The 12,943-nt window shown below is 38.5% G+C and overlaps 1 protein-coding gene across 10 annotated transcripts in view; it reads right to left on the bottom strand.

The window, feature by feature from the left end:
• The window catches only part of LOC106868309 (A-kinase anchor protein 9), a 351,276-nt gene that overhangs the window by 71,734 nt on the left and 266,599 nt on the right, over positions 1-12,943 (bottom strand). For all 10 annotated transcript variants that reach the window (XM_052970882.1, XM_052970883.1, XM_052970887.1 and 7 more), the window contains 8 exons: positions 12,778-12,897; positions 9,035-9,220; positions 7,756-7,956; positions 6,781-6,948; positions 5,090-5,344; positions 3,967-4,137; positions 3,219-3,404; positions 2,101-2,202 (listed from right to left, as the gene is read on the bottom strand). In XM_052970882.1, the coding sequence (XP_052826842.1) occupies positions 2,101-2,202; positions 3,219-3,404; positions 3,967-4,137; positions 5,090-5,344; positions 6,781-6,948; positions 7,756-7,956; positions 9,035-9,220; positions 12,778-12,897 (1,389 nt within the window). The remainder of the gene's footprint in view (positions 1-2,100; positions 2,203-3,218; positions 3,405-3,966; positions 4,138-5,089; positions 5,345-6,780; positions 6,949-7,755; positions 7,957-9,034; positions 9,221-12,777; positions 12,898-12,943) is intronic.

Below are 12,943 nucleotides of genomic sequence, written 5' to 3'. Positions count from 1 at the left end.
TATATATATATATATATATATATATATATATATATATATATATGTATGGTACACTTTTCACTTCTTTGCTTGGGGATCACAGCCAGATAGACACAAATCAGTTTAGATCAAGGTTAAATAAACAAAAACAATAGTATCCAAACACTGGCATTTGACCAGCTGTCTACTTGCAACAGATCTGCTCAAGCAGTAACCAAGCAACATGCCTATAGTGTTTCTTAAGATTTCAAGGATACCGGGTTTACGATATGCAGGACACCAAATTTATGACATAGAAAGCAGGGAACTTGTGACTTGACATACACTGAATTTGCAACTCAAAAAATATTGAACTTATAAAAGAACACCAAACTTATGACAAATAGGATATGAAAATTACACAAACGCCACCAAATCTAAGACACAAAGAAGATGAAAATTCTGATCAATGGACAGCAAAATTAGGAGAAAGAGAAACCAAACACATGGAAAAGATACTAAAATTTATAACATAAAGGACACCAAATATTTGACTAAAAAAGACATGGATAACATTAAGTTTATGATCAGAGAGGAATGAAGGATAGCAAATTTATGATAGAGAGAACACTGAAGTGATGGCATGGAGGTCACTAGATGCATGATGTAGAAGATAATGAGTTTATGATAGAAAGAACTTTGAACTTATGACACACAGAACAGCAGAGTTATGATATAGAAAATATTTAACTTAGTGATGTAGAAGATATATAACCTATGACACAGAATATAAGTAACTTAAGATGTTTAGGATGTTGAATTTACAACATGGAGTGTTTATGACCAATGAGAAAGATCAAAAGGGTCTCAAAAATATGTATAAACATATATCAAAACAAGAGATCAGAAAATTTGGGAGATTACTTATTCACCATTACACATGTTTCATTTGCTAATAGGAGTAACAACATTGTACATGTAGTAGAAACAGGTAATGTATCTTCTATTAAAAATTCTTCAGATCAAGAATTATTATTATTTGATTCTAATAGGAGATATCTCACATGCTCTCTACAACATGTACAATTTTGGAACTCCTAATAACAATTGAAACAAATAATATCAAACATTTTTCCAATCTCCTGTTTTGATATTATCACTGTATTTTCCACTCCTATGCACACCTCAAACAAATGTAACATCTGCATATGGATATGAAATACAAGAATAAGCAGATATTACAGTAAGAGATGAGGAATTAGTACATTATTTACATTTGACGGATATTTGTCCTCATCTTGTTTCTTGTTAACACAACGTTTTGGCTGATATACCCTCCAGCCTTCATCAGGTGTCTTGGGAAAATTTTGAACCTGGGTTCTCATTCCTAAGGTATATTAGATTTATAAGCCCTAAAAATTCACACCATAATTGCCCACGGGCAATAATAGTAGTAATAATAATAATAATAATAATAATATTAATAATAATAATAATAATAATAATAATAATAATAATAACAACAACAACATTGAAAAATACCTTAGGAATGAGAACTCAGGTTTGAAATTTCCCCCAAGACACCTGATGAAGGCTGGAGGGTATATCAGCTGAAACGTTGTGTTAACAAGAAACAAGATGAGGGCAAATATCCGTCAAATGTAAATAAGGTAAATAATGTAAGCAGATCTACTTCAACAAGAGGACACGGCTAGGATTTCAGCTCTATCTACATTATATATATATATATATATATATATACATAAATTTATATTATTGATGATAGTATTTGCTTCTAAATCTAAATCCAAATATATTTTTAAATATGTGAATGTATAACTGCATTTCCTATGGAAAAAAAAACACTTCGCTGAGGTGTAGCAAATATACACACACCCATATTCAGATATAAATATATACAACACTCAGGTCTAGGTACAGATGTACACACACTCACACACACAAGAACAAACACAGGTACATGTGCCTAAAATTAAACACAGGTAAGAATTCACACACACACACCTAGAAAGGAAAGCACATGGGAATATACGAAGATATGTGTGTGCTTATGTGTATAACTACAAATGTGTGCGTTTGTGCGTGTGTGTGTGTGTGTGTGTGTGTGTGTGCAGTATTTACCTGGCTAGATTTGTCTTCCTTCTGCAGCAGTTCAGTCTGTAAGGAGTTGATTTGTTGGTCACGGTCAGTGATTACTGCAGACAGTTCCTGCTGAAGACTGGTCTGTAAGAGTAAAAGAGGTACCACGCATTAGTGAGGTACTGATAGGTAAATAGCTGGGATGGACAGACCTAACGAAAGCTAGATGGATAAAAATACAAACAGATGAGACAAGACGATTAGAAAGAAAGGCAGGCAGACATGGATATATATATATATATATATATACACACACACACACACACACACATATATACATACATATATATCGCTGTGTATGAGGAGAGTTATTATCCTTTAGTGCCTTATTATTTAACACACTCACCGTCAAAGTTTCCACTCGTTTACTTATTCATTTTTTCTAAAATTTTTGTAGTGTCTTGCAGAAAAGGTGACAAGATGCAACGAAGCGTTTAAGAAAAAGAAATGAGTAAATGAGTGGAAGCTTTGATGGTGTGTGTGTGTTAAATAATAGGGCACCGAAAGAGAATGATCCTCCCCATACACAAAATATGCTTCAACACACAAACTCACATAAAGAATCTTGCAAACTAAATCCAAAAATGAAATACACACACACACACACACACACACACACACATTCTCTTATTTGTTTCAATCATTTGACTGCGGCCATACTGGGGCACATGGACAAAGGGATTACAGTCAGAGTGTCCACCAAAGCTATGTGAATTTGCAGTCAAATGAATACACTGAATTAATGTGGAAGTGGATGAGTATTCCATAGACAAGTGACAGGACAGCTTAAGACAAATAAACTCGATAAGCAGGTTAGACATATATGATAGACAAACCAGCAGTCAGCAGCCTTTTTTGCACCAGGGACTGGTTTCATCCAAGACAATTTTTCTAAGGACCAGGGAATCAACAAAACAAAGTGCTTAATATATTATAATTTAATCATGGAATTTAAAAATTGATTCTTTCAGTTTGGCGCAGTAGCAAATGCTCCATAGCCTGGTCCTGGTCCATCGCTTGGTGGTTGAGGACCCCTGAGCAAGACAAAGACAAATTCAGTCTCACAAACACATAAAGTTAGAGAAGGAGGCATTACTGACCCGTTCAGTCATTGAGTTGGTAACGATATAAGGTGAACCCCGTTCAAATGGCAGGGACATGTCTCCCATGAAGCTGTCATCACTGACATACGGCCGGCTTTGGAGTTCTTCGACCAATGCCGTCAGGCTGTGCAGTTTGGTGTCCTTCTCTTCAAGATCTGTAACTTTCTTCTGTAATTGTTCTCTCTGGTGGATGACAAGAAAAGAAAAGTGAAAAAAGGGGACAGAGATGTGAGGGAGAGACAGACAGAAAGGCTGACAGAGATATGAGAGAGAAAGTTTGAGTGATAAAGGGTGACAGATGAGAGAGAAAGAAAATGCAATAGAGAAGAGAGAGAAAATGGGTGAGAGAGATGAGAGAGTGGCTGACAGAGATGGGGGAGAGATACGATGAAAAGAGGGGGAGTGATAGAAAGGATGGGGACACAGAAAGGTGACAGGGATTACTCAACAAATCCTTTTATATATTGGTAGGGTGGACTTTGAGGGAGATTTCCCTGTTATTTCTAACAGGTTGAGATGCTGTGTTGAGTAAGGGTAAGAGTAGTTTATCGACCCTGGAGGGATGAAAAGCGAATTAGAATTCATTGGTATTTGAACTCAGAATGTAAAGAGATACAACGAACAGTGCGAGGTATTTTAGCTGAGACCCTAACCATTCTGCCAGGAGAGAAATACAAGGAAAAGAAAATAAGAGAAGCAGAAAGAAACGTCAACAGCGGAACTAGGACTAGAACTCGGAACCTACCAGTTCACTGTTTTCGGAAGACAAATCACCGAACAATGGGTTTGACTGTGTCTGCTCAGCGATCTGGTTTCGTAGCTGGTCTATCTGTTCGTTCTTCTCATCCAGTAGCTGCTGGGTAAGGCTCGAGAAACCATCAGTGGTCAGCTGTTGTTGCAGTGAACTGACCTGGGACTGTTGCAAGCAAAAAATGAGACTTGTAAATGTAAAATGCCTTCACAGGAAATGCAGGGAGTTTATGGGAGAGGGGTGTACTGTAAAGGGCCAGTAATGTAGGATTTAGCTCCTGTTTTCAGATCCTCAAAAACTCCTGTTATATTTTTAGGATTACATATTATTAAGAATTGTATAAAAAAATTATGAAAATATTTTATGAATTGTAGAAATATATTGCACATAATCTTTAACAACAAAATCTTATGAGGACCCCACTCTAGGGTCATATAGACCATGGTTCAGAACCACTGCGTTAGATGGACCCTATTCTTTACCTCTAGAGAGGATACGAGGCTATTGAAAGTGAAATTCATCAAAGAGAGACAGAGATGGAGACAGGTAGACAGAAAATCAAATTAACCCTTCAGCATATAAACTGACCATATGTGACCCAAATATTCTGTTTTTTGTTCAAATTGGTCAGAACCAGCCTCCCACACTTGCCCTACAATATCATTCTAAAAACAGGCAATCACATCATCAAAATCTCAAAGCTTTGAGTTAATGAATCATTGATCCAAAACAATGTGAATAGAGAAGTATCACATTTAACTGAGTAATCTGAATGCTAAAAGGTTAAGATACAAGATTGTCACAAATAATCTGGTACCTAATTCAACCATCCCTCACTATTTCCCAAGCATGGAAATAGATGTTAAATGTTTTGATCAGCCTGGGAAGATTCTTACCCAAGGTGCCATGGGTGTGAATCCGAAACCATGTAGTTGGGAAGAAAATTTCTTAACCACACAGTTGCACCTGTGTGTATCTATAACAAAAAAAAGATGAGGAGTCCCTTTAGACCGTCAACTCTGATAAGCATCTTTGAACCTACGTCTACACAATAAACGCAGATCTGTTGGGGGGGGGTCAATAATGACTATAATAATAATAATAATAGAGGAAATACCTTCAACCGTTCATTCTCTTCTTTCAACTGAAGAACTCTGGTGGTGTTTTCAGAGACATATGATGACTGACTGGTCGGTGGCTCTTTCCCTCCATCACTACCACCAACACTATCATGATCATCATCATCTTCATCGTTACCATCCTTGCTATTGTCAAGGTTACCATTCAGTCTTTTCTTCAGTTCAGTCAGTTCACTGTTCTTGCGTTCCACTTGCAATTCAAGCTTGTCCACCATGTCAGATAGAACATCCAGCTGAGACCAAGAAATTTATTAAAATGTAGTTATATATATGATGATGATGATGATGATGATAACAGCAACAACAACTACAAGAACGATGAAAGAGTAAAGAATGGTGAAGGAGGGAAAAAATCCTTCATATTTTTTTTTCTAATTTTTTTCTTGTCTCACTCATTGAACTGCAGCCATGTTGGGACCTTGTGGTTCAGCATAAGAGATCAACGGAATAAGTAACAGACTTGTAAGTACTGGAGTTGAGATTTGTTCAATTAAACCTTTCAAGGTCATGCCCCAGCATGGTCATAGTCTAATGACTGAAAGAAAAAAAAGAGAATATGAAGGATGTGGTAAAGTCTCGTATCCCAAGTCTGTGAGTCTCTGCAGCATCATTCTTGCAACATGTGGCTTTGCATTATTGTGTAGCAGAATTGGGTCATACCGATTAACCAATGCAGGTCTCACTTTTTGCAAGTGAGCATGCATTTCAGCGAGTTGATGGCAGTAACCCTCTACTGTAATGCTCTGATTGGCTTCCAGAAAGCTGTAATGGACAACACCAATTGCAGACCACCAGACAGTCACCATAATCTTTTGTTGGCTTTCACCTTACCAATCTTCTGTAGATTGCGTGAGACTGTTGCATTATTGATATCAAGTGCCTGAGACATTTCTCTGACACTTTGACGTGGGTTTTGTTCAACAATTGCTTTCAATTGTTCATTGTCAAGACTGCATGACCATCCTCTACCTTCTTCATCTTCAAGGCTCTCTTCACCACTATGGAGTTTCTGAAACTACCTCCGTACTTTGAGATCACTTGTGGACTCCTCACCCCATGCTCTGTTGATATTGACAGCAGTTTGGGAGGCATTATGCCCAAGCTTGAACTCATGAAAAAGTAAGCAAAGGTCCTTTTTATCATGTTCATTATTAAGGGAGCCTATGCTTCAAGAATATTTTCTGTCTGAAATAAGTAAAAAATTATTAAAGAGTATACATCAATTATTAAGTATGTTATTAATAGATCCTGAGGTGACAGACGAGTCCAATTCTTGCTTAGAAGTTCTTTCCACAAGTGGAACAGGTGCTTCCGAATGGAAGATGCCTTCTTGGTTGTACTTGGCCATCTTTTGCGTGCCTCCTCTTTTCTTCTTCCTCGGCAGACCAACTGGTCACAAAAGTTGTTAGGTCCATCAGTAGAAACCATACCAAAGTAAACATTGGCGCTCAATGCAGTCCTGTGGTCTACCAGATCATCAAACTCGTGCCAGTATGGAAGACATACATAATAAAACAATGAAAATTATGACACATGGAAGGCATAATAAACCGACACACTCTTACACCAAGAAGCAAACATTTACACTTAAGTAAAAACCCTAATTTGCACCACCTGCAAGACTACTCAACCCTTTTTCACCAATGCAATGTACAACAAGATGCTTTACCTCATTTTCTTTGATCTGCAACTGAACGGCAGATTCTTCTGGTTCCTCTAACATCCCCAGAGACAGTTTACGCTGGCGGGATTCATCAAGCTGGTTCTTCAGTGAGGCTATTTGGAGCAGGTTTTCACAAACATGCTGTTCAAGGGCAGCTTTTTCACTAGAAAGTTCCTGCAAAGAGAATTGAATGAAAAACAGAGACATATTAACCACAAACGATATATAAGTAACAGCAACAGTGGTGATTAAAGCCAATCAGAGAGCCCCTTATGTAAGTGAATCTCAACAAGGATCCCTATGGCCACTGGGGCTCCCTATAGCCCTTGGGGGTCTATATAAGATTTTTTTTTTTAGGTTTGTGCCACAAATTGGTTATACTTTAACAATTTTTTAATACAATCTTAATTATAATATCTGGTAACCTTGTACATCATCTACAGCAAGACACCTCTCTCTCTCTCTCACTATAACCTTTCATCATCCAACACAAGATCACTTCCTCCAATGCCTCCTCCCCTCCCTGAAAGATTTTTTTTTTGCCTTGCCTTGCAAGTACTTGGTGACCCTGTTAGTGCAGGTGCCACTTAAAGGCATCAAGTCCACATTGTAAAGCGGACGGTGTTCAGAAGGACATCCAGCTGTAAAAACCTTGCCAAAACTGACCTCCTCTGTGCTTGTGCCATGTAAAAAGCACTAAGTCCACTCTGCTGAGTGGTTTGTGCTAAGAAAGACATCGACCTGTAAAAATCCTGCCAAAACAGTCACAGAAGTCCAGTGCAGGCTTCTGCCTGGCCGGCTCTTGTGAAACTGTTCCACCCATGCTAGCATGGAAGGCAGACGTTAAACGATGATGATGATGATGATGATCTGGGCATTAGATATACAGGTCCCAGATCATGAATTCAAAATATCTTCTTAAATCAATAGATTTTCCCATCCACCCCCCTTACTCAATAAATAAATCTATGTATGCCGAACCTCTTCGATTCTGCGGGCTTTCTTCAGTTCTTCATCGAGTGTTAATGCTTTCTTCTCATAAACCAGCCGCTGGTCATCCAACTGGGTCTCCAGACTACAAATGATTTTCTTGTCTTCTGTTGTGGATAACTTCATCTCTTCGCTTAGTTCTTCATTGATTTCCTGTAGTTTGCTGATCTGCTCTTCAAGCTGGAGAATTCTCTGAAAGAACAGCATCAGAAATAGCAAAAACTTTAGGATATAGGAAATTGATTTATTTATTTATTTATTATTTTTATTTATTTTTGTTTGTCACAGAACATATTCAGAATTTGTCTAAGAAACCATATTCCTATGGCTGCCAAGCTCTTGCACATTTTTCTGACTGTGTCCAGATTACAAAACCCAACACCATCCAAACGTGGTCGATGCCAGCCCTACCGCCCCCACCAATAGGGTACACTGGGGTACACTGTTCTCATTCCTAAGGTATTCCTTTTTGGCTGATGTTATTTTTTCTGTTGATATTATCTCCCATGTCCCTGCCTGGGATTGAACTCAGAATCTGACGGTTAATAGCCCACGCTCTTATCCGCTACACTATAAGCATGTAAGCACAGGCTACTAACTCTCAGATTCCGAGTTCAATCTCAGGCAGGGGACTTGGGAGATAATATCAACAGAAAAAATAACATCAGCTAAAAAGGAATACCTTAGAAATGAGAACAGAGTACCCCATTAGTCAAATAAAGGGGTGGGTTCAAAATTCCACCAGAACACCTGATGACGGCTGGAGAGTACATCAGCTGAAACGTTGTGGTAACAATGAACAAGGTGAGGACACCTCTCCATCGATTGTAAATAATGTATTTGGCTTCTTTCAAAGATATTTTATTAACCCTCTCTGCACTGATTTAAAATTTTTTCTGGTGATGTAATATGCTAATCATATGCAAATCAGTTCTCACAATCTCTTTCTATTGGCCAGTAAAACTAAAACGAGCATACTACCACATGATATGAAATGTGGAGAGTTCCAACAAGTAATGCACCATCAGAACAAGTTAACCTGTTTCCCAAAGTCTCAAGAGAAGCTGCACAAATATATTTGGTTCCTGTGCTGTAACGGTTGATAGCAAATTGGTGCTATTTTCTCTTGAGATTGACAGAAGAAAAACAAAACCATGAATCTTCTATGGACACAAAAAAGATTCCTACTTATACCATTTACCAATCTTTATCTCTCCTCTGTGGATCAATAAGAATTGCTCACACACCATGTATACTCAAAGACTCTTACCTGTTCCTGTTGCTTCTCTTTGGTAACTTTCTCGTCCAATTCTTGTTCCAGTTGTTCCACCAACTGCTTCAGTTCCAACGCATTTAAATCTTTGTCTTGAATGTCTCGTTCAAGCTGTTCTTTCTTCATCAACATCTGACTCTGGGTAGAGATGCGGCTTTCCAACTGGTCAGACAGTTCCTCCACCTGGCAATGGGTCAACACATGATTTAGTGAGCCATCTTGTTTTCTAGGTGGGTGGGTGGGTTTGGTGGTGATGGTGGTGGTGGTGGTAGTTGTGATAGTGATAGTGGTTCGGTTAGGGGAACAGAGACGATAACAGGAGTGATGGTCATGATGGTGCAGGGATAATTTTGGTGGTGAGTGCAGTGTGATGGTGGTGGTCGTCATCGTCGTCATCATAGAGACAATAGCAGTTATGGAGGTAAGGGTTAAGATAGTCGTGGTGATAATCTAGGGGTGATGGTGGCAGTGGCAATGGTGGTGGAGCAGCAGTGGTAGTGGCAGTTGTGGTAATGGTGGTAGTGGTAACTGTAGTGAAGGAGACAGTACCAGTTGTGGTGGTTGTGGTAGCAAGGGGAACATTTTAGTGGTGGTGGTGGTGGTGGTGGTCAAGTGAAACTTGGTAAAACTGACGAGGGCTTGGAAAACAATCTTTACTCCAGGTTTATTTTTAGTATTCTCGTTTGTGAAAGCAGTCGAGTTCATTTCAGATATTCTAATTTTAAAAATCATCTCTGGCTAATCATTGAGAGGACATTGGTGTTGCCTTGGTGGAGGTTTGCACTCTCTGAATGTTCTTGTTTTTATATCTGGCATTTGTTTTATTAGTCTCTTTTGCCAAAGCACTAAGTTACAAGGAGGTAAACAAGTCAACACCAGATGTCAAATAGCAGTGAGGGATGAACACAACACAACGATACACATTAATACAAACCTATATGTACACACACACACACACACACACACACACACACACACACACACACACACACACACACACACACACACACACACACACACACACACACACACACACACACACACATGACAGGCTTCTTTCAGTTTCTGTCTACCAAATCCACCTAAAAGGCATTGGTCATCTTAAGGCTATAGTAGAATTCACTTTGACCAAGAGGCCATGCAGCAGGATTGAACCTAGGACCACATGGTTGGGAAGCAAGTTTCTTAACCACACAGCCACAACAGTTGACACATAAGAACTTCTAAGAAAAATGTCTTTGGCTTTCATGGTTAAGAAATGGGGGGAGGCAAAGAGAAAGAGGGGAGAGACATGGATAAGAGAGAGAGAGATAAGTGTGTGAAGGAGATAAGGAAAATTGGATGTTGGGGCTGCAGTTACAACAAATAAGGATTTTCTGCAGGGAAAGAAAGCCAGGAGGGAGAAAAACAAGGTTTAGCAAAACAGCAGTTATATCAACAACAACAAGAGCAACAACAATGTATTCTATGTAAGACAAGTAGTAGAGTTATAAGAGTTGAAACCGGTTGTGTGGCTGGGTGGTCGGGTAGGATATGAGAGTGTATGGTGAGGGGGGGACTATTGGAAGGAAAAGATAAAGGGAGATGGGTGTTGTCAGAAATGAGGAGGTAGGAGCAATAGAAAACCCATAAAAACTCACCATCTAACAGAGCAGTGATCCCCAAAATGAGAACAGGGGAGAATAGCAAGATGAGTAGAAAGATTCCATAGAAGAAGAATAGAAAATATAATAAAGATAAAAGGTTTTACATATGTGTATATATACATATATATGTCTATATTTATGAGAAAGAAAGAGAGAGAGAGTGTGTGTGTGTGTGTGTGTGTGAGTGTGTGTCCATGTGTGTGTGTGTATGTCCGTGTGTGTGTGTCAGTGAACAAACAAAAGAAAATGGCACTCAACAGATTTGGCAGAAGTTACATGTATGTCTTTAATAGCAGTTTGCTTCAACTCCAATAGAGAGAGAGAGAGAGAGAAAGAGAGATCTTTCACCAATGTATATCAGAAAAAGATGTACAGAAGCGCAACAAAAGCACAATGAGGTCACTGCATTTGAACAAAAGAAAATCTTAATTATTTCCTGGAATTATTCCAACCAAGTTACAGTCATCATCATAAACGGAGTGAACTTGTGACCAGCATCATTGAAAACCTATAACCAATGTCACTGTTGATCACCAAATCATCTTTCATATATATATATATATATATATATATATATATATATATCAAAAGGATGTTATAATACTGTTCTACATATACAAAAAATGCCATACCTCCATCATCAGCTGCCCCATGGATATCATTATGGTTTCGACACCTGGGCAGTACCATTCAATCCAGCAGTGTCAACAGCACTAAAAGAAGTGTTGTTTGGGAACAAACATACCAAAGAAACCACACACACACACACATATATATATACAGGGTTATTCAAAAAGAATGAGCCGATTTCATTATGCAATATTTTTATGAGGGAAAGCAATAGAAAACTCCAGCTGAGTCACAAGTATTTACTCACAATCAACTTTTATTTCTTGTCTTACAAGTGTCCAATGTGGACACCACCTGCAACACGAGCAACATCAATGCGATAAGAGAATTCCTCCCAAACGCATATCAGAATATCTCGATTCACTGAGTTGATCGCTGTTGTTATTCGATGTTTAGCGTCATTGAAGTTAGTGGGTAGCAGTGGAGTTTTCTAAGTTTTGAATGGCTGCCACACCTTAAACATCGAATAACAACAGCAATCAACTCAGTGGATCGTGATATGTTGATACGCGTCTGGGAGGAATTCTCTTATCGCATTGACGTTGCCCTTGCTGCCTGTGGTGGCCACATTGAACACCTGTAAGACAGGAAATAAAAGTTGATTGGGAGTAAATACTTGTGACTTCGCTGGAGTTTTCTATTGCCTTTTTAATTAAAATATTGCGTAATGAAATTGGTTCATTCTTTTTGAATAACCTTGTATATATGGTATATGAATGACCAAACACATTACAAAGTGACCGACACTGGTCTACATTAGTGAGATTTGTACTATTTGCTGAAATCAACACAGTACAGTGAATTTATTGTAGAAAGTGGAAAATCTAACATTTCAGGCAGAGTCCTTCAGGCAGAGTCCTTCAGGCAAAAGTTGACAGACATTGATAGGAGACATTCTCTAAAGTAGAAAGATTGGCTGCAACTGATGAGGGACATAGGACCACAGAAGCTTCATATATGGATAGGAAGTAGTAGGAGAGAGAGAAACAGAGTGAGAGAAGTAGAAAGAAAGGGGAATAGAATGAGGAGAAGTATGTGAAAGTGAGAAGGGAAAACTTGAGATAAAAAGGGTAAGAAAGGGTCTGATGAAATAAGACGAGGTGTAGGAATAGAGGAAAAAACATGCATTTGAACCTGTTGGTGATATGGTACCAAGTCCAAATCTGAAGCAGGGTTCCTTCAGTTTCTTTGAGTATGTAGATTTTTGGTGTTTGAAGATGCTGCACATTGATAAGTGAGTGATGAAATGATTCGTTGTGTTGAAGATGGAGATGACAGGTTGGCCTGGAATATTCGGTCTGAAACATTGGATTTTCCACTTTCTCTGGCAAGTTCCCTGTATTCTTGTTGCAGATTTTTACCATGTAGGAATGTGTGAGTGCGTGTGTGTGTGTATTGATAGACAGGCAGATAGATATAATATTGACAAAACAAAAACATTTAATAAGTATAATATCCACTGACCTCTTTCTTCAGTCTAATCTCAGTGTTCTGTTGTCGCTCCATCTGCTGGACAGTGGTCCTCCACTGGTTGATCTCCTTCTGAAACTCCTCCCTCTCCTGCTCTCGTTCATGGGCTTGCTCCTAAATGAACAACAGATATATATTCATATATATATATATATATATA

The sequence above is a fragment of the Octopus bimaculoides genome, chromosome 9, assembly GCF_001194135.2.
Source record: "Octopus bimaculoides isolate UCB-OBI-ISO-001 chromosome 9, ASM119413v2, whole genome shotgun sequence".
Lineage (NCBI taxonomy): Eukaryota > Metazoa > Mollusca > Cephalopoda > Octopoda > Octopodidae > Octopus > Octopus bimaculoides.
Note: the sequence above shows the minus strand (reverse complement) of the source record. Positions and strands in the feature narration are given on the sequence as shown.